The 22955-nt window shown below is 35.8% G+C and overlaps 1 protein-coding gene across 6 annotated transcripts in view; it reads left to right on the forward strand.

Moving 5' to 3' along the window:
• Positions 1 to 22955, forward strand: part of ST7L (suppression of tumorigenicity 7 like) — a 103706-nt gene that overhangs the window by 45975 nt on the left and 34776 nt on the right. For all 6 annotated transcript variants that reach the window (XM_053891135.1, XM_053891132.1, XM_053891125.1 and 3 more), the window contains exons 12-14: positions 2826 to 2976; positions 7103 to 7195; positions 12866 to 13005. In XM_053891135.1, the coding sequence (XP_053747110.1) occupies positions 2826 to 2976; positions 7103 to 7195; positions 12866 to 13005 (384 nt within the window). The remainder of the gene's footprint in view (positions 1 to 2825; positions 2977 to 7102; positions 7196 to 12865; positions 13006 to 22955) is intronic.

The following is a 22955-nucleotide window of genomic DNA, read 5'->3' on the forward strand; positions in this document are numbered from 1 at the left end:
TGTTTGATTACTATCAGAATTGTCACTTAGATTATTAAACAGTGAAAATACAGATATATAGTTGCTGTTCAAGTATTTTCTTAACGTTTTAAATTGATATCTCCTGGATAATTGTCAACTGAATATCTTTTGCTTACCACTTGCTATGTGACTACCAAGATAGGGTTTAGTGTAAAGCTTTAAAACTTCAGGGTTCTAAAACTCATTGAAAATAATTTGGGATATTTTATCTCCTCTACCTGTGAAGTGAAGCGGAGTTTTAATAGAAAGGGCTTGGTTTATTTATTAAAACAGTTTTCTTCTGAAAATGAGATACTCTTTTTATGATGGAGATTCCACTGTGATTGTTGCATTTTTTTTGCTTCCTACTGAAGAAGCTCTTAGCGCACTTGCTAAGAACATAAGGAGTCATGTCAGAGGTCAGCTATTTGAGTCCATTTTCCCACAGCCGCCTGGTGCGAGTGATCTTTTACTGTGTTTTAAAAAAATGGGCAAGGATTAGAGGGGATTAGAAAGAATATTACCCTCCTGAATATAGGCCCAAGGCACTAAGGGGAGAGAACCCAACCAGGCAGCAAATGGGCTTTGCTTGACCAAGACACAACCTCTGCTGCATTCCTTTAAGAAACTGAATGGGAAATGTTAAGTCCCCAAACTGGATTAGTAAATAATCTCATAGCTTGTGACATCTGCTAAAATAAATTGATGAGCAGACTGCATTCTTACACTTTTAGGAGAGAGCCAGAGACATCAAGATTAAGAGGAGCTTTTTTTCCCCCCAGCTTTATTGAGGTATAGGAGTAAGAGTAATTAAAGATGGGCATTAAACTTAGTATTGGAAAGGCACATTTCATAAACAAAAAAAAATTATTTTAGATATATTGATACAATGTATACATATATGTTGATTAATAGCCTAAGGCTTAAATTTTGAAGTCACTACACCTTTTTGTTGCTTCCTGCTTATAGCAGTTTTGAAACATGTTCCACAAATTCAGCTCTTTGTGTTGTTCATCTCCTTAGTTTGTATAACAGCCCAAGTGTGAGAATGTATCATTTATGACACATCTCAGGAGTGTTTCTCTTTTTATAACAGAAGTTAATGTGGTTTAGACGTTATGACACATAATTTGCTATCAAATTATATAGAACCAAAGAGGTTGTTTCGAACTGTTTTCGTAGGGGAAGTATACTCTGGTCTTAGTCTTTGGAGGAAGTATTTAGCTAACTAAATATTTTTGAAGGTTTTGTTTTAAGTTGACCACTTTAATAGTAAAGATGATAAACAGGTGGTTAAATTTGCACCTTTATGTAATTAGTACATTTGATTATACTGCTTTTGTTGTGGATTGCAATATTAAGGCAAGTATTTTCTTTAAGAATTTAAGGTAGCATTTAATTTTAATGTGTGAATAAGAACTGGTAGGTTATAACTTCTTTAATAGGCACATCCACTAATTCCTTAAATGTGTCTTGCACTGTACTTTCTTGGCCTTGTTCAGGTTGGCCTGTACTCCAGCCCCTGTGTTTTCCCACCCCACTGCCCAATCTGTTCATCCATATTTTACCCATCTTTATCTATAAGCTCAAATCCCAAATGCCATCAAGTGGTTTATTTTCACCACCTAAATCATAACCAATACCTCCTAAACAGAGTTATCATATGATCCAGCACTTTCACTGCTAGGTATATACCCAAGAGAGGTGAAAACTTCTGTTCACATAAAACCTTGTATGTGAATGTTTACTGCAGCATTATTCATAATAGCCAAAAGGTGAAAACAACCAAATGTCCATCAAATAATGAATGGATAAACAAGTGTGGTATATCCATGTAATGGAATATCATTCAGCTGCAAAAAGGAATGAGGTACTGGTATATGATACGACATGGATGTACCATGAAAACATTATACTAAGTGAAAGAAACCAATTACAATAGACCATATATTATGCAGTTCTTTTTGTATGAAATAACCAGAACAGGCAAATGTATAGAGATTCAAAGCAGATTAATGATTGCTTGATTAGAGGGTAATAACTAAAGAGGATGTGGGTTCTTTTTGAAGTGATGAAAATGTTCTAAAATTGTGGTAATGGTTATATATATCTGTGAATATACTAAAAACCATTGAGTTGTACACTTTAAATGGGTGAAGTGTAAAGTATGTAAATTATGTCTCAATAAAGCTGTTAAAGAAAAACTAAAAAACATGAATACCTTCAATCCAAATTCCTGTATACACTGTTTATATCTCTAATAAAGCATAGTCTTGTTATAGTTATTAACTTAAAAAAATCTGTCTTTCTCATTACATTAGGAAATTCCAGAGAATATAGTGTTTCCTAATAGATATAGTGCTTGCACTCAGTAAATATTAATTTAATTGAACTTATTCACAATTAAGTTCCTCACTTGTAAAATGGGAATAAGAGAAAAAAGAATTCAGTGTCACCACAAAATGTTTCCAAAATTGTATTTTATCATTTTTATACTTAATTTTCTTTTGGAAAAATAGATATTTGCTTTCACATTATTTCCTCAGCTTGAGTTTCTATTTTGTATTTAGCAAGGTCATACATAAGCCATTTATCTCCTTATTTATGCCTTTAGGGATATTCTGATTTTTGGAATTTGCATATACAAGCATTTTTTATACACATACTATCAGTATGACCTTCTTGTCATCTCAACTAGCTTAATGTGTGTTTTTTTTTAACCAAATGGACTTTATAAAATTTGAGTCTACATTTTTTGTTTGAATGTAACATAATTTAATTTTTCTCTTTTCTGTGGTATGTTTCTCTGTGTGTCATTTTTCTAGTATTTACTAGAGATGAAGAGTCTAATTTTACCTCCAGAACACATTCTGAAACGAGGTGATAGTGAAGCAATTGCCTATGCTTTCTTCCATCTTCAGCATTGGAAGAGAATAGAAGGTGCTCTGAATCTGTTACAGTGTACGTGGGAAGGCAGTAAGTATTCTCCAAATGTCCCACTAATCTCTCAGACTATTCATTGCATCCACAGGCAGCCCTTTTAAATGAGATTTCTGCGTTTCCCTAAGGATTGGTTTCAAAGTGAACTCAGAGGTGTTTATTTGGTTTATTTGTAGGAGAAATGCATAATGTACTTATACTGTTGCCATATTTAGGAAAAGCAGAATGAGAAGTCGTTATGGTATTGTCATGTTCATTTAAATTACATATTTGTAAGGAAAGAAAATGAAAACTTACATCCCTTGGTTTATAAGCTTTTTAATGTGGTTGAGTTATTGTTCTAATATTTTTTAAGTTAGACTTTTATTTTCAGATGTATACATCATGAAACTATTTTCCTCACAACTAATATCAAATCTATTCTTTTTTTCAATCTATTTTTTTTATTGTGGTAAAGTACACATAACATAGAAGTTACTGTTTTAACCATTTTATTTTTTTAATTTAAAAAAATTTTTAAAGATGTTATTTTATTTTTAAGCTCATTTATTTATTTTGAGAGAGAGAGAGTGAGTGGGATAGGGACAGAGAGAGGAGAGAGAATTCCAAGCAGGCTCCTCACTGTTAGTGCAGAGCCTGACGTGGGGCTCGAATTCACAAACTGTGAGATCATGACCTGAAACAAAATCAAGAGTCAGATGCTTAACCGACTGAGCCACCCAGATGCCCCAAGATTTTATTCTTTTTTTTTTTTTTTTTTAATGTTTATTTATTTTTGAGACAGAGAGAGACAGAGCATGAACGGGGTAGGGTCAGAGAGAGGGAGACACAGAATCCGAAGCAGGTTCCAGGCTGTCAGCACAGAGCCCGATGCAGGGCTCGAACTCATGGACTGTGAGATCATGACCTGAGCCGAAGTCGGACGCTCAACTGACTGAGCCACCCAGGCGCCCCCCCGCCCCCCCGGCAAGATTTTTCTTAATTAATCTCTACACCCAGCGTGGGGCTCAAACATACAACCCCGAAATCAAGAATCACATGCTCCACCCACTGAACCAGCCAGGTGCCCCCATTTTAGCCATTTTAAAATGTATAGTTCAGTGACATTATATACATTCACATTGTTGTGCAACCATTACCATCTTCTATTCCCAGAGCATTTTCATCATCCCAGACTGAAATTCTATACCCATTAGATAATGACTCCCCATTCTTCCTTCCTCTCCAGCCCTTGGTAACTATTCTGCTTTCTGTCTCTATAAGTTTGACTAGTCTAGGTATCTTCTGTAGTGAAATTGTACAATTTTTGTCTCATTAAATCAGGCTTACCTCACTGAGCATAATGTTGTAGCATGTGTCAAAAAATCATTATTTCTTAGGGCTGAGTAATCTTCCATTGTATATATACACCATACTTTGTTTATATAGTCATCTGTCAGTGGATATTTGGGTTGTTTCCACCTTTTGGCTATTATGAATGATGCTGCTATGAACATGGGTATACGAATATCTGTTTAAGTTCCTACTTTCAGTTTTTTGGGGTATATACCTAGAAGTGGAACTGGTAGATTATATAATTCTATGTTCAATGTTTTGAGGAACTGTCATACTATTTTCTATGGCAGCTACACCCATTTACGTTCCACCAGCAATGCATAGGTTTTCACTTTCCCTATATCCTTGTCAACACTTGCCTTTTTTTTTTTTTTTTAATAGCCACACTGATGGGTGTGAAGTGGTATATCATTGTGGTTTTGATTTGTATTTTCCTTATAATTAGCGCTGTTGAACATTTTTTAATGTGCTAATTGGCCATTTGTATATCTTCTTTGGAGAACTAGGTTGTTTTTCAGTGAACTACCAGATCTCTTATTTGTAACTTCTTAAAATCATTTAGAAAATGAAAAAGCTTGATCAAAATGTTTTATCAGTTGAATTTTTATAATAATTGTCTTGGAAAGTGCATTTCTGCTACCATTAAAAATTCAAAAATAAATTCAATACTCATTAACTAGAGTTGGTTGATCCCCCTCAGTTCCCAAACTTTGCACTGAGGCACCTTGGGGGCGTTGTGGCAAATTCATAAGAGTGCCATGGCGTAGTTAAAAATTTCAGGGGAAACAACAGTAATACTCAATATGTGTCAGGCATCATTGTTAGTTCCATGTAGTTCAAGGTTTCACCATTAGGTGGCTCTCCATTGTCTCTTTCTTTTAATGCTGTCATAGCTTTGCAAAGCTTGGTTTTTTATTAGCTGCTGTGATTAAAAGAAGTACCACACACACACACAAAAATCAGTGTGGAACAGGAAAGTACGATGGCAGTGTCCAATCTGATTCCAAGGTTTGAAAAGGTATGCAGCGCCCAACAGGGACATACATCCCACTAGTAAGAAAAGATGGTTGTTTAAAAATGAAATAATTGGGGGCACCTGGCTGGCCCAGTGAGTAGAACATGTGACTCTTGATCTTGGGGTTGTAGTTTCAAGCCCCACATGGGGGTAGAGATTACTTTAAAAAATTAAAATATTTTTTAAAAATGAATAATTATTTTTTCCTTTAATTAAAAAAATTTTTTTTTTTAAATTCACTGTTAAGTTGTTAGCACACAAACCTTTAAAGTTGTTTGGATCCACTACTTAAGTGGAATTGTTATGTTTCTTTCAGCCTAGGGGCATCATAAAAAATTACTGAGATATGAAGGGCACCATGTATCCTTGAGGCAAAGAGAATTTGGGAATCTATGCATTAACTACTTGCTAAGAGTCAGACACTATGCTTACCTCTGACAATATGCAGATTAATGAAATTGGGACTAATAAAACTGAGGAGCACAATGTCTTTGTGTCATTAGGCTTCTTTTTGCTGTCTCTCTAGTAGTCTATAAGCTCCTCAAAGCCTGGTACTCTATCTCATTGATCCTGTATGTGTCTTCAGTGCCTAATGGTCTGCCTGGCACATAAGAGGTTTTGAATAAGGATGTGACTTACACTGAATTTCATAAATAGTCTTCTTTATGAATGATTTTTCTAGTGTTACCACTGATTTGCTTTGTGACTTTGGACAAATCCCCACTTTTTATTGTGGCAGAACAAAATTCATATTTTGACAAAAGTTTTTTTAAATGTTTATTTATTTATTTTGAGAGAGAGAGAGACAGAGTGTGAGCAGGGGAGGGGCAGCGAGAGAGGGAGAGAGAATGCCAAGCAGGCTCCATGCTGTCAGCACAGAGCCCGATACCGGGTTTGATCCTGGTATCTCACGAACTGTGAGATTGTGACCTCAGCTGAAATTAAGAGTCGGACACTTAACCAGCTGAGCCACCTATGCACCCCTTGACAAAAGTTTATAGAGCTAAGCACTAAAGGAAAAACAAAACTTAATCACAGTTTTGATGAATACTTAGCTAGTTAAGTAGGTAAACAAAGATTCCCCCTTTAAGAAGTCTTCAAGAGTTGGTGATAATCTAGATCAGGGATAGGTAAATTTTTTCTGTAAAAAGGCAGATGGTAAATCTTTAGTCTTTGTGAGCCATAGTCTCTGTCACAGCTACCCAACTCTTGTAGCATGAAAGCAGCCTAACATAATATATAAATTAACAAGCAGTTTTAACATCTGTATTCTAACAAAATTTTATTTACAAACATAAATAGTGGTCCAGATCTGGCCAAAGGGCCATACTTTGGTGACCTCAGAACTAAATTAAATTCTGCTTGTAGAAAACTTTGGTGACATCTAACACATGAAGTTAGTAGCCATTGGGAACTCTTTCTGGGTTGCCAACAGTCATGGTAACAACAGTGATACATGTTGCAATTTTATGAAGGTTCCTGGAAGAAAAGGAAGTTACACCCACAGAGTTAAGTCTGTTGTGTTTGTAGTGAGAAGACAGAGGCAAGAGGGACTCAGCAACCTTGTTATCCACTACTCCCTTTAGTTTTATTTCAACCAGACCATTCACTATGCTCTGAATAAATCTTATTCTTCCCCTTATTCCTTCTTTTGCTTCCTTTGTGTCTTTCATCTAAAAGATATCTCTAAAGGAATTAATAAATGCTGTATGAAAATTTTATAAAAATATGTATCCACAGTAGCTTTGATCTGTAGTATGGGATGGAAGTGAGTCTGAATTAAATGTCAAACTATATATTTTTTTTCCTCAGCTTTTAGAATGATTCCATACCCTTTAGAGAAAGGCCATCTATTTTACCCTTATCCCAGCTGCACAGAGACTGCTGATAGAGAGCTATTACCTAGTAAGTAAATATTCTAGTTTTCCTAAACTTAAAAGTAGTTGTGAGATTGTTTTTCATAGTATTTTCTCATGATAAAAGTGCCTTTGGTTGAAATTCAGGATACTGTTTAAAATACTATTTTAGCCATTTCTTGGATGTAGTTGCAAAATTCAGTTCATTCCCATGTATTTTGGGGGTAAAATTCTGTGTTAGATGTGATAAAGAACACAAAAATTGAAGATATTTAAAAGAACAGTCAACTAATAAGCATTTAAAGAAGAAATAATACCATTCATTCACAAACTCTTTTCAGAAAATAAAGGAGGAGGGAACACTGCTCAGCTTATTCTGCGAGACCAGTATGACCCTGATACCAAAACCAAAGACATTACAAGAAAAGAAAACTCTAGAACAATATCCCTCATGAATACAGATACAAACATGTTCAACAAATATTAGCAAACTGAATCCAGCCACATATAAAAAGGATTATACTCCATGACCAAGTGGGATTTACCTCACAAATGCAAGTGGTTTAACATTTGAAAAGGCAATGCATCATGTTATTAGAATAAATGACAGTGGATACAGAGAAAGGGTCTGATAAAAATCCAATGCCCATTCATGATAAAAATTTTGAAAAAATTAGGAATAAAAGAAAATTTCCTCAACCTGATAAAGAACATCTACAAAAAACCCACAACTGACGTCATACTTAAGTGGTGAAAGACTGAATGCTTTCTCCCTAAGTTAGGAATAAGGCAAGGATGTCTGCCCCTCCCACTTCTCTTCAGCATTGTACTAGGGGTCCTAGTCAGTGCAATCAAGCAAGAAAAATAAATAAAAGGCATTCATATTGGAAAGGAAGAAGAAAAACAATCTTTATTCATAGATGACATCATCGTCTATGTAGGAAATCCTAAGAAATTCATAAAAATACTATTAGAACTAATAAGTTCAGCAAAGTTGCAGGATATAATATCAGAATATAAAACTCAGTTGCATATTTAAATACTGGCAGTGAATAAGCAATCCAGAAATGAAATTTAGAAAACATTTCTAATCATAGTGGCATCAAAAAGAAGAAACAATTTAGGAATAATTTGATGAAAGAAGTGCAAAGCTTGTATACTAAAAAAAAAAACCTACATAATTTGCTGAGAGAAATTAAAGACAAATCTAAGTAAATGGAGAGGCGTTCCATGTTTATTGATTGGAAGACTCGATATTATTTATATGACAGTTCTCTCCAAATTGATCTATAGATTCAATACAATCCCTATCAAAATTCCAGGAGAGATTTTTGCAGAAATTGACAAGCTGATCCCAAAATTTATATGGGAAGGTAAAAGACTCAGAATTGTCAAAACAGTCTTTACAAAGAATGAAATTGGAGAGACTACACTTTGCAGTTTTAAGAAGAGCAGTCATAGACTTAGGAAGAGAACCAGAAATATGTAGGGTTATGATTGCTGAAAGTCCCACTGAGTCCCTGCTTTCAGGAAGCCAAACTTCTCAAAAGAATGGTCTATATTTATTTGTCTGAGTTGTACTTTTTTTCTGTGAACTGGTAAATTTCTGTTTAACTTTTCTTTTTATGATTTAACCAATAAATAAGCATGCTGAAGGGTGTAAACACTAGCACCATGTTTCCTTATGTGATATAAACCTGTGCCATAGTTTTTACAGTTCTGGGGCTGTTAGAGCTCAAGTCTAACAAGGAAAGTTGCAGTTTTACAAACGCCAAATTTAGGGAACTGAAAAGTTCAAACAAATAGATGAAAATTTAGGAGAGATTATAGAAGTTGAGTATGCTGATATTTTTCTCCCAGGGTCTTTTATTTTCTTCTGTCCTCTGAGATAATTTACCTGTCTTTTCTTTGAACTCTCAAAGTATTTTGTGAACTTCTTAACCTCCCCCTTCTAGATTGTAAACTTGAAGGCCAGGATTCTCTTTATCATCTCTTTGGGTATTTCTATAATGTTCATCGTGAAAATTGTGTAAATATTTTAATTAGTCAAATTTGTTAATGCATTCTTATAAACATGCTAAGTATATTGTAAGTACTCAACAAAAATATTAAATATTAGCACCTTTTCCTCTTTATCCTACTCCAAACTCCTGAACTGCTTACGAGTTAATACAAAGACTGATAAACAATGTGTTTAGTGCTGTGGGTATGGAATAGATTTTAAGGAAGCTGGAATGGGGAGTGCCTATCTCTCTAAGGTCAGGGATGATTCCTAAATCTGACTTGAATGACTTGAAGAATGGTAAATCCAACATACAGCACAAGGAGCAAGTTTGGGAACAAGAGTCGGGAAAGTAAATAAATTCAGGCTTTGAATATGTTGTATGTGTAACCTTTCACCCATGCCCACACACACGTGTGTGTGCATATGTGTATGCATGCTTAAATATCTTATTACATAATCTGTTTCACACATACATTATATATATACATATTTATATTTCTAAATATATGGTTCTAAGATATGTTTATAAGAAATATACATATAGTAAATATATATTATATAAATAGTAAATGTTGTAGGTATTCTTTAGATAAAAGTAATAGAGAGCTGTTTTAAACTTAAAGGGAATTTGTTAGAAGACTGGATTATCTCAAAGAATCCCAAGGCAGCAATTACAGTTGGACCTCAGAAGGGACTAGAACCAGAAACTAGAAGGCTATAAAGATTTCCAGGAGTCAGTAATCTGTATATCTTTATCTCAGGCTGCCTTTTTCAGGCTCTCCTATTCTCACTTTTCTTTTTTTTCCTTCCCCAATGCCATCTCCTTTTTGTATGAGCTCTCCTTTCTGCTTCTCTCAGTGTGTCTGCTTCATTTTTATATCTTTCTCTTTGTAGTTTGGCTTTCCCTTCTTAGACACTCATGTAGCCAAACTTGATGCCCCTACATCGCTCTAGTTTACATGTCATCAGTTCAGGCAAATAGTACAGTATGAATAATAACTCAATCCTGCCTGTAAAACTTCTGGGAGACAGAATCAGATGCTGACAGAATCAGAATCCATGTGTTTATTCCTGGTTCATTTAGCTGTGGGCTAGGGACAGGGTCAGGTTGTGTAAACAAAATTGCCAGGGGTTCTGATACCTTTCTCTTGACATCTCTCTACCTCACCAAACCAACTTGGTAGTCATCATTTCCTAGCTATGAATGAGATCACTAAGGGAAACTGTAGAGTGAGAAGTAAGCTAAGAGCAGAACCATGGGGGCACAAAAATGTTGAAGGAATGGGTGGCTGATAAGGAGTCTGGAAGATTCAGTGAAGTAGTGGTCAGGGACAGGACAAGAACCAGAACTAGATAGGCTAGGAACTAAAAAGAGGGGAAAAAATCCAAGTGAGGAGGAGTATCTGATACCAAGGAAGGTGATTACTGAGAAGAATCCATTGACTTCAGCAATTAGAATGTCATTAGTGAGAGAAATTTTATTTTCTTTCCTAGGATGGTGCTGGTAGTAGTTGTTCTTGTTGTTTTCCATTTTAACAGAAATAAGGCAAAAGAATAAATCTTTGATTATGGAACATCAATATGCAATAGTATATTATATTAGGTTAATACATTTAGCCTGAAATACCCCTCCCCAAAATTATAAAGGTTGCCTGATATAAGGCCAATTTTACATAGTAATATGAATAAAGTCAGGGTTTTTCGCACGTGTTGCCAGAGTCCCAGCTTATAAGAACAGAGAGTTTGCTTTTTGGCAGGCCTTGATTATTTCTAGGGTACTTAGACATTTGCAAATTCCAGGAGGTAGGAGAAGAGGGATATGCTGGGGTCTTTGTTTGATTATATTGTTTGTTCTGAGAATATTTGTCTGTGTCTGACTGTGGTAGAATGAACAAATTTTTAATAATGTGGAGTTCTAATACCCAGGAGTACTTAATGTTTTTTTGTTTTCAATTCTCCTTCAACCTTGATATGACTTACAACATTCTGGAATTTGCTTATGAACCTCATAAGCTCAGACTTGAACTATTCCCTTAGTTCACATAGCTATTTAGTTGTCTTTTATGCCTCCTGATAAATTCTTCTCTACAAGCCAGTGATGAAATTTGAACTTTACTTCCAAGGGAGTGTTTCTGTACTAGTCATCCATTATATTGATGTATTAGCCAAACATTGACTGACAAGTGAATCTACAGAAAGCCATCCAAAAAGAAAAACTTAAGTCTCTCCTATAGTATAAAAATTTCATATTTTAGGAGATTATCTTACTAAAGCTATATAGTTTTCTGCCTTATAAAGTGGAAATAATATCTATCTCTTAGGGAAATTGGGAAAAAATCAAACTAATGTAAATTAAAGCACTTTGTGAGCCATAAAATGCCATACAGTTTAATTAACTTTATTAATGTTGCCATCTGTCACATAATAAGAGTATTAGTGACCATTGGTATATTTAAGTGTTCCCTGTCTTTGCAAGTATGATGGTTTGCCTCTCTTGGTTTGCTGGAAGAAGTTGTCTTCTCATGGCTGAGGGACAGGGCAAAAGGGACTGCTGGTTTTTTGGGTGCTGAAAGTTCAATGTTGTCCGTAGCTTCTAATGTTTCTAACGTTTTTAAAAAGTTCAGATTTGGTGTGCTTCTACTTTAAAAGTGATTCAAGCCTCTGGAAATTTTCTGGATTTTTAATGAGTTTGGTTTTTGGCATATTCTTTCAGAGTATAGTATAAGACATAAAAAATATGGCTACCAAAGGAAACTTAGGTGTAATCTTCTCTGTGAATCATTATGTTTAAAAAAGTGAAATTTATAGCTGACCTTGATTCAGCACTGAATTAGTCATCCCTTACTTATGTAGGATATTACATCAGGAATTCCTGGGTTTGTGTCCAGCCCTGAGCAGTCAACTTACTGGACTAATGAAGTCCCAGAATAGCTCTCAGTTTAACAGACGTTTATTGAGCACCTACTATGTGCCAAGCATGGTAATAGGCTCATCAGCATTGGTATGCAGGTATTTTCAATCAAATTTCAAATAAGATATAAATGCTTGAATACTGTTAGTAATGAAATATCCAGTCTTTAGAAAAATAATCCCTGATTTAATCTGTGAATGTGGTAAAAGAAGACAGGGTACTTGGTTTATGATCAGAATCCTAGGGCTTTGGTGTTCTAGTTCAGGTTTTATAGTGCTCTATGAAATGCTACAGATAGAACATTTATTAATAACTGGGTAAAATTGTGGTTCTGGGAAATCTACAACCACACATCTGTCTCTCGATTCTGTACTTGTCTCTGAGCTCCTAAAGAACAAGAATTATAACAACTCACATTTAGTAAGGACTTACAGTGTTCATCATAACAACTCCATAGCAACTATGAGAGGGTTTAGCAACTTATTCAAGATCACACAGCTAATAAGTGACAAAGCTCTTTTTCAAAAGCACCTCAGCATGACTTTACAATTAATGTTCTTTCCCACGATGCCATCCTATTCTTAGTCCCCAGCACAGTCATCTGGCTCCGTAGATAGGCTGTTGATGCTGGAATAAATAATGAATAACTCTCTTCTATCTTGCTACCCCGAGATGCCTTGTTCTTTTAAAAAAAAAATGATTTTCCTTTTTAGTTTTAAAAAATAAACTTTGTTTGAAAACATTAAAACTGGCTTACACTGTATTCTTAAATAAAATCCATTTCAACCTTTTCTCCCTTGCAGCCTTTCATCATGTTTCTGTTTACCCAAAGAAGGAGCTTCCTTTTTTCATCCATTTCACAGCAGGACTGTGTTCTTCTACAGCAATGATAGCTCTTCTCACACACCAGTTTCCTGAAATCATGGGTGTTTTTGCTAAAGCTGTAAGTATGATCTCAAGGACTTGTGTAGAGTATTTGTAAAACACACAAGAAACCATCTCTGATCTGTTTGTGCTAAGCCAGTTGATCAGTGGAAGATGTTTGTTATAGTAAATTACAGGAACTGATTTGTAAAGTTGCTGCCATAAATATGTCAAACATAAGTTTCTTGGTGACTTGAGCTATATTTTTGTTGCTTAAAAATTTAAAGACTACAATGGTGTAACATTATACAGTTGGTCTTTGTAGATCACTTTTGGTGGTAGACACAGCACTTGTTACTAGCTGAGGAATAATCCAACTCTTTTAAATGCTTTCTTTTTGGCATTTAAAAAAATTCCCTATTTTGTAAACAAATTTTGATTTTTCCATTTAAATGAAATCATCAGTTGTAAGCTTTGCTGATGGAGAATAAGTAGGTAAGATGGTACAGATGCGACATTTGCCCTGAGTACAGAATACGCTTCTTTACTCAAAGCTTCTCCCTGTTGTATCTTCATGTTCTTATTGACTTTCCCCAATCTTGGGTGTAAAACCGTGTATAGACCTTTAGTTTCATTTTTGTCCTTCAATTTTGAACTACTTCCCCATTTCCTGACCCAGGTCCAGAAAGTACTTGATATTAGAGAGAGTATCCCATGATTATTTACTCTTCTACATAAAGTTAGTAATTAGTGGCACTGGCTTAAAGTAAAATTACCAAAGATAAGTCCCTTTGAGTCTCTGAGCCTTTAAAAAAATGTGTCTCTCTTGTACATCTTGGCATTTTTACCAGGTAATAATAGTTCAAACCCAAAAGGAAAATGCTAATTCATTCTAGTCCCAGATCAAAAAGCATTGAGAACTGTAGAAACACTGGCCCTTACTCGGTAATGTAATTTCTATATTTTTCTCTATATGCCTCCATTTTGACTCTCTGTTTCCTCACAATTTCTTTTTCTGCCTTAAGAACAGTTTATTTTGTGCCTTAAAGATCAGTTGGTTTTCTTTTGGCACCAGTAGTAAAAGCACTGGTTTCCCTTTTTCCCTGAAGGTCAACTGTATAATGTGTTAACTTGCCACTGGCTGTAGGCCTAGGAGTCTGCGACTGCACTTGATTCTGGGTCAGTCTTCAAGGGGAATGACTCCCCACTGTTGTTCAGGGAGTATAGATATTTGGGTTGGAAACGGACTATTTCCTTTTAGTGTAAAAGGGAAGTGTAGTGATCATACCATAACTGTTATTCGCAGTGGTGCTGCCTAGGGAGTGAGTGCATCTCAAACTGAAATGACCTTACTGTGTAATCTGGCATGGAAAAAGTTGACTAGAAAAGGAATCCTGTCCATTTAACAACTGGAAAAATATATGCAGCTGTGTATTTGAGATCACAGGCGAGCAGTGGAAAACTCCTTGGGTTTCTCTCAGGGCAGTGGGGAAAAGATAAAATTGAGTGAGGAGCAAGATCTAGAATCTGGAATCGATAGGTAGCAATTGTTAGTAGTATACTTCCAGCTAAAAATAATGTGGAGTGTACTCACTATCTGTTCTGTCCATTCATGTTAGTATATAGTGTCTGTCTTTACCTGAGACATTGCTGATGGCACCGGAAGAGCCTTTAAGATTACATAGCACAAGCTCCTTAGCACTCTTCTAGAAGAGTCTGAGAATGAATAATTATGTATTTTAAAGTGGACACTTTTTTTTAGACCAAAAGTTATTAATTTACTGTGATTCTAGTTAGTGAACAATAAACAGGCATTTATTTACTATCTTTTGATATTTGTATGGTTGGTGGTATATAGTGAAAAATGTGCCTCACAGCAAACTTTTATAGCCACATTTTATCCTCTGGCCTTTACATGCACATTTTAAGTTCCTAAAAGCTAACTATTTACTGAAAGTACCTGGAAATCAATATTTGGTATGCTGCAGTATCAAAGTCAGGTTTCATTGAAGACTTTATGGAAAATTATTATATAAGGGCCATCCCCATCTTATGAACACAACGTATAAATGCCGAACAGCCAATCAGCCAGCAACGGAGCTGGAGGCTCAAATTCTACTTCTTCACCTCTTAATATAGTGTGGTCTATGGAGTAGGAACGTCACCATCACCCAGAGTAGTCTATGTGGTAGGAACATCACCATCACCCAGGAGCTTGTTAGAAAGATATAGCCTCAGGCACCACTCCACACGTCCTGAATCTGCTTTTTAACATGACCCCCAGGTGATCCTATATGCACATTTAAAATCTAAGAAGCCCTGCTCTCCTCTACCCCCATAGGAGGAACGTAGATTGCTTGGATAGTGCCACTTTTTTGAGGTAGAGAAGGGGGGCAGCATTGCAGAATGGTGATGAGCATAGGTTCTGGAGCCAAACTGCTTTGCTTTGAGTTCCAGCCTGACATTTACTGTCTGTGCAACTTCAGATAAGTTACTTAACCATTTCTCCCCCTCATCGTGAAATGAGAGTAGTACTACCTCATGGGTTTTTGTGAGGGTTAAAGGGGAGTGTTACTGTTGTTGTCACCCGTCATGGTCATCATTATCACCAAAGTGCAGCTGTAGTGAAGAATACTACCCCCTTCACGCTGTGGGAGCCATGTCCCAATAGTACATTCAAAATGTGTTTCCCACAGAAATTGTAGTATAAATGGTGGTTATATGTCATTTAAACAAGACTGTCAGTACCATACTGCTGGTACACTATGTGTATTTGTACCACCAAAAGGGGAGAAATGTTTCAGATTCTAGGAGCTCGCAAACTGCCTCGTAGAACAGAAACTATTGGTCAATTGCAAACTGCCTATGTTAGGGTTTTCAATTAAGTCACATATTTGATAGCCAAATATAGTGGAACTCAATCTATTTAGGAAGGCAAAACAATTTAAGAAAATTTCCTAAATTTCTTCTATTGTTGTCATGGTCCCCTCCTCATCTAATATATATTTTTGTTTTAGCTCACATGCTAGAGTAATTTACTTTGAATTTGTTAAAATACATTTGTTACAAAAATTGCTTTTTTTGTGAAGCAAGGCACTACGGATTAATGATTTTTAATAACCCCACTGTACATCAGATTGAGATAAATGGAAGGGAATGAACTAGAATGGTTAGTGGTTTTAGTGCCTGGTTGTTGTTGTTTTGTTTTTTGTTTTTTGTTTTTGTTTTTTTTTTTTGCATGGTATAAAGCTATACGGAATAAGACTTCAGTGTCAGCAAGTTAGGACTTTTTTCTTGTTTTTTTTTCCTGGCTGAGATGAAAACCAAGCCTGACATTCGACATAGAGCAATAATAATAATAAAAAAATGCATAAGTCCCTGGAGATGTGGAATGTGCTGATATCAGAGCTGATATTCTCCAAGGCCAGAATTCCTGAAAAAGGAAAAATTGCTTTTAAGTGGTAGGTCATTTTCTCACCTGCTTTGAAGCCTGCTGGGTTAAATATGAGAGTTCAAAGTAAGGGTAGCCAGCAAACCAAATGAACTGGAATCTGATTCTGCTTATCTGAAAGGAGCTTCTTTATTTAAGAGCAGCACTGCCCTCTCCTTAGAGAACCAATCTTCATCTACTCTGGCCCCTTTCATTTCTCTCTTGCAAGAAAAGCTTTCTTCTTAGTAAGCCTTGGGAGGGCGTTATCACAGCAGTGAAGACTAAAGATGGTCTTTGGGGATTTCACTAACTTGCTGATGAATTCAGGCTTGTGGCATGTGACTTTAGTACTTTGAATTCAGAAGTGTGTTTGAATATAAAAATCCCTAGTTGGGTTTTAACTAAATAGGATAGCCTTTGCAACTTGGCAGAAAAAGGTGTTAGTGGGTAAAGACAGGAATAAAAAAGATTCCCAAATAAATTGTTTGTTTCACTAAAGCAAACCTCTGTTGAAATCTGTTTCACTGAACACATATTGTAGCTGTGCTGAGGTGGGAATGGGCCCTGTTTCCACATATTTTTACTAATCTTTATGTGGGAAAATGTGGTTGGACATGCCAGTGATGAATTTCTGAGCAACTCATAATTGGCTGGCTCCACTGTAACTAGGGCCTAACAATCTGCTTGATTAATTCTTTAAGGACTACATTAGCCAAGTTGCATGATTTCCAAAGATATAGAAGGTCAGATGTTATACTAACAAAAGACCTTTCTACAGAATGTCTCACTGGGATTTCTTCAGCCCCTTCCCAAAAATAATTAATATTTTTCTCCCCAAATTACATTTTTAAGAATAATAAGCAGAAATAAATGGCCAAGTGTGTTTTACTGAATAGTGATCAAAACTTTGGAGGTTTGTACACTATTCTCATGTTTTTTTCCAGGGCAAAGATCATCTTCGTAACTAGGGAAGTTGGTAGATAATTATAACTTTATATTGAGAAACATACTGGTAGAAAAAAATATATTATTTTTAAAGGTTCCTAATTCTCCATTGTCATAACAAGGGACATGAAATCTGTTCATAGGTGAAAGTAATTTTTTATATTCTCCATCTGACTTCATTCATAATGAAAACCTATGATAGTTACATCCCTCTTTCTTAAGTAGGGTCACATTCAGAAATTCAACCGACAAGGAAAATAAGTCTCTTTACTTTGTTTGAAAATGGATTATTTTTCAAAGCTTTGAGACTTCTTTCGTTCCTAAGAACTGACATAGCTTTTAAAACATTTTTGAATTGTAACCAAGCTTATATTCGCATAAAATATTGTTCTGTAACCATGCTATTTCTACAGTAATATATCTGAGGTATTTCCCAGAGATTATACTGATAATAAAGGAGCCCATTGTGTGACAGGTCAAAAAATGTTAAATGTTTATATTTTTGTTTCTTTGCTAGTGCCACTGAAGTCTTTATTTGGGCAATCTAGCATGTTCCAATTTTGATTTTCTTAATAAATAGGGGTATTTCTAGCAAGGGAAAAGATGTTCTCTACTTCCACTAACGGCATTTCTCATGCTTCATTCTCATTGCTCCCCTTCAAAAAGAACCAGACTGAGAAGTTTGTGAAATCACTGATGTTCTTCTTTATCCATATTTTCTGAGTACTAAATTCTTCTTTTCAAAGGCAGGAAAAAAAAGAATAAAAGTTAATGTACTTTTTTTTTTAAATGCTTATTTATTTTTAAGAGAGAGAGAGAGAGAGACAGAGCGTGAGTGGGGGAGGGACAGAGAGGGAGACACAGAATCTGAAGCAGGCTTCAGGCTCTGAGCTGTCATCACAGAGCCCAACGCGGGGCTTGAACTCACAAACTGCAAGATCATTACCTGAGCCAAAGTTGGATGCCCAACCAACTGAGCTACCCAGGTGCCCTGGCAATGTGCTTTTTAATGCATGTCTGTATTCCTTTCTCCAGGGTTTAATTCAGTTTTGAAGTTTATGGAAAGCACTCTCTTTCCCAATTAACATGTGCCTGTCAAGTATGAAGTTCACAAAAGCTCACCCTGAATTTATTTGGCAGTATATTTAATCATCCTTTCCCCCTGAAAGTGAACATCTCAATGCCAAAGTTTAGAACATCCTGTCACTAACTGTTGCTGATCTATTGATTGCTTAATCATTAGCACTTGGGGCAAAGTGGACTGCATAACAGTTTTTGGAAGAGCTGCGCCTAAATATTGATGTAAATTGCTCACTCCAAACCCATTACATGAGTGATATTAAAATTCATGTTAGGAAACCTACTGATTTTTCTTTCAGAAAACATCTTTGTTTTTTGCAGACCCAGCATAGTCCTCTAAATGGAGAGAATAATGGTAATGCAGAATAAAATTATAATCTTGAGGAATAGTTTTTATTGGCTTGTTTCTTGAGTCGAACTTTGCTCCTTCTCCCACCAATCAAATTACTAATACTCAAAGGAAATAAATTTGTACTACTACATAATATATTATGATTTTAAACCAGGAGTAATTTAGATTTCTGTTAGTTGTTATCTCTTCTCTCAATAGTGTGTACACATATTCTCATTTATTCTTACCTGAGCCATTGCAAGACAGACTGTGGTTTTCTAGCTTTATAGATGGGGAAGTTTGAGTCATTCAAGTTAAGCAATTTGCTTGAAGTCATACAGTAGATAGCCCTTTAGTCATGATATATATGCTTGGTTTCAATAATATGTCAGTTCACAACTCACACCAAAGCAAGTACAAAAGAATAAATTTCAAACTAAATATAGTAATGGTAATGGGATATAGAATGATAGAATGGTGATAGTAATGTGGTTTTGCTAGAGAAGTCTTCCTATAGGAGATGAATTTGGAGGTGTTTTTTTTTTTTTATTGCAGCATTTTTTTAATTTTATTTTTTATTTTTTAAAATTTACATCCAAATTAGCATATAGTGAAACAGAGTTTTAAATGAAAAGGCTGATACTGATTTTCAGAAAATAGAAAGGACACTTAGGTTGCAAAAATGCTTCCTGCAAAAATAAAAATATAAGTATACAAACTGCCTGGGGAACTCTTCACTCATCACAGTATTAGTCTATTTGATGAACTCTGATGCTTTAAAATAAAGAATGCCCATTTGCTTTTCTGTCTTCAAACTGGTTCATTTTCATTTCATTCCTTTTCTTGCTAGTAAGTCACTTAAGAAAGAAGAACACTGGTTATTTACATCACATACTCAGACAACCGTATAAAGAACTTAAGTCTTTCTAACTTTTGGAAATGTGCAGTAATACTAAAGAAACAGTAGATGCTGGTTTGTAATGATTCAGAGGGAATTTGACTCTCTGAAATGGTAAAAAAAAAAAAAAAAGTTTTAATACAAAGTACAAATATATACGCTATGTTTCAATATCACTGTTCTTTCAAAATCAAATAAGTTTGTGAAGGATTAGGGAGGGAAGTTTAACTGAGCAGAATAAACTTTTGGTCTAAAATTTAACTTGTGGGTATTTTTTGGCTAACATGGGGATTTTAGATAGTAAAGGTACTTCTAGGAGCTGTTATCAATAGGTAGGGAACTTGGGAGGTGTCTGGGTGGCTCAGTTGGTTAAGCATGAAACTATGGCTCAGAAACTATGTGCTGACAGCTCAGAGCCTGGAGCCTGCTTCGGATTCTGTGCCTCCCTCTGTCTCTGTTTCTCCCCTGCTTGCACTCTGTCTGTATGTCTCTCTCTCTCTCTCAAGAATAAATAAAGATTAAAAAAACATTTAAAAATAAATAGGGAACTTGGGTGTGTTCTTTAATGCTGATAAGGCCTCAATACAAGATTGGGTGTTAATGGTGCTCTTTCCAAATTAGAGGAAAAAATAAAATTATCTGCCTTAGTTCTATAGTGGCATTAGATTGAAGCCAGCCTCAAGAAAAGAAATTATTTTGGCTTTAGGTGATGCTCAACAAAATTAAGAGAACTGATATTCAGAGAGTTCAGACCACATAATTACCCTCTCAATCTCATCCTGTAATTTCAGGCATTCTGAAAATGAAATGTAAATGTGTTATTCAAAGTGTCGAAAAGGCTATATTCTTATTGAGTACTTGTATATTACCAATAGGATATACAGAGAGAGAAGCAGTTTGGGGAAGAATTTAAAAGGGAGCATATTCTCACACCCTTTGTTAGGAACACGCCAGCTCTTGTTTTCATGTGTTCAATATGCCAGAGTCCCAGTTTCTTTCTGAAGCCAGAGTTCAAGCTTTTATGCCCAGGTAGCAGGAGCTTTACAATTAAATTTTAATCCCTTAGTGTTTGTTAGACTCTTATCTAGAGTATAGCGACGACTATTCTTGGCAAGCAAAGACATTGCTGTTTTTCCTTCAGTCACAATGAGATAGAAAAATGTTTTCTGGCTGGGGTGTAGATGAAGGCACTTTACTAATCTTATGCATAATTCATCTTTGGTTGCTGAGGTACTCAGAGTTGAAACTTTGCCCTCTGATAAAATTCAGCTGGATTTTTTATTTACTTGACTCTGATCCCTTTGGATTTAGCCCTTTATGGGAGCCTAGGGATTGTAATTCAGCTAAGTCCTAGCTGTGTAGACTTTTCTTATTAATTTGCTCTTGCTGTATTTTAGCTATTGTTAAGACCGCCTTTAACAACAACAGCAACAACAGCTGTACTAAGAACATGCAGTTCAGAGTCCTGGATACTCTGAGAAGATTCTTCTTTCAGTATTGGCTTATTGACTGGAAGGACTCCAATAGGGCTCATCTTAGTTTGTTTTCAAAGTTTAGTTTTTAAAGAGCCTCAGCATTTAAAAACATGCTAACTGTTGTCCTATAACATGCTATAGTATGGTAGTGATTATTCTGTACTATACTCCCAAGTTTTCCACATTCAATTTCATTATTTTAAGATGTTACTACTAATGAACTTGTTTCTTCATTCAGTCAACAAATGTGTTATCAGGTACCTTTATGAAATATAAAACACAACTTGTTCACAAGTAACTCGTAGTCTAGCCGTAGGGGGTTTGAGACCGGCAAGGGATGCATTCGTGTAAGACAGAGGCTGCTGCCACAGCGATAGATTAGCTCACCCTTGCATGTTTATTCATCTGACTGGAAGTGGCTGAGGAATTATTTTCACGTGCCTCACATAAGATGTAGTGACCTAAAAAGTCATTTGAGACTCAGAGAGGAGTTTTCCCTTTAGATCTAGGCTTTGTTTAGTCAGGGGTCCTTTCAGTCAAACAAGGCAGATAAGGGAGTCTCTATTTTATTTTCTTTCAAACAGGAGACACATAGGACTTTCATCTTTACATCTAACTGATGAAGTTCATGTCTTTATAAACTGTGGTACTCATTATGTCTATCTGAATAGTTTAAACTTCATCAAAAAGTGAAGTGCTCCACAATTCAAAATTGAAATAAGAAAGGTCTTGCCTCAAGAGTCACATAGTAGTCGCCATAGTAGCATAAGACAGAGACCTCTCTCATACTTACACTTCCATCATCCTCTTTTATAACCTCTCATTGCTAATAATGACAGACTGATAAGGGTTAAAGGCCATTCTGGTTTAGAATATGAAACAGTATGATGTCATTGTGAAGCAAAATGGGAGAACAAGAGTTAGGACTAAAATTAGTTGGGTCTGTGGCCATGTGGGAAAGATGGGAAAGAGCCACTCCAAATTTCCCAGAGCCTACCATTAATGTTAAAGCTGCATCCTGCAGTGACTGATTCTGAACATAGGCACATGTTAATTTTAAAAAATCATAAAAGGATATTGGGGTAGGCACTGAAATAAGGTTCCAAAATTCCCCAAGCTGAATTTTGCCAATCAATTCTGCATCCTGACAATTCTGTCTTTTTATAAGGAGAGCCACCAAGATTTTCCAAGTAACTAAAAAATATTTCCAATCTTCATTGGGCTCAATCAAATATATGTGCTGGCTAGGTCATTAGGGATGACCTTGGAATACATATTTCAGAATAGGCACAGGGGAGCTATGCCTTGGGGAGCTTATACTAATTAGGCGTGTAATCAATAAATATGATAATATGATGGAAGTATATGGAGTGGAAGAGTAGGCCTAAGGTTGTACTAGGGGTCAAAGAATATACTGATTTAACTCAGTGTGGCAGCAGAAGAAAGGAAGTGGGATGATTTGAACAATGACTTTAGAGGCAGAAGACTGCAGATCAGGCTTCAGAATTTACTGGTGACTGTTCTCTAAGAGTCCATCTGAGCTTGCTCTATCTGATGGAATAAGTAGAAATTATTAGTGTTTGGGTAGGTTAACAGAAAATGTATCTCTGGATAGTGAGTTAGATGCATGACAGGATCTTCCAGTTCAGAAGTCTGATTTGTAACCTGCTAATAAGGAGTCACATTCATATTTCTGGGTTGTAAGGAGCCCACTCTCATCCATTCACCTGTGTTCTCGTTTATCCTAGACCGTGTCTGCTAATGCTAGGTCTCTAGAGAAAGAGTTAAGTCGATTCCAGGCCCCCTGAGTTCCCACCGCCACCAATTCCCTTAGGACTTGGACAAAGATAATGAATAGAGTTACTTAAAA

This window comes from Panthera pardus, unplaced genomic scaffold (genome assembly GCF_024362965.1).
Source record: "Panthera pardus isolate Hobbes unplaced genomic scaffold, ASM2436296v1 HiC_scaffold_11, whole genome shotgun sequence".
In the NCBI taxonomy this organism is placed as follows: Eukaryota; Metazoa; Chordata; class Mammalia; order Carnivora; family Felidae; genus Panthera; species Panthera pardus.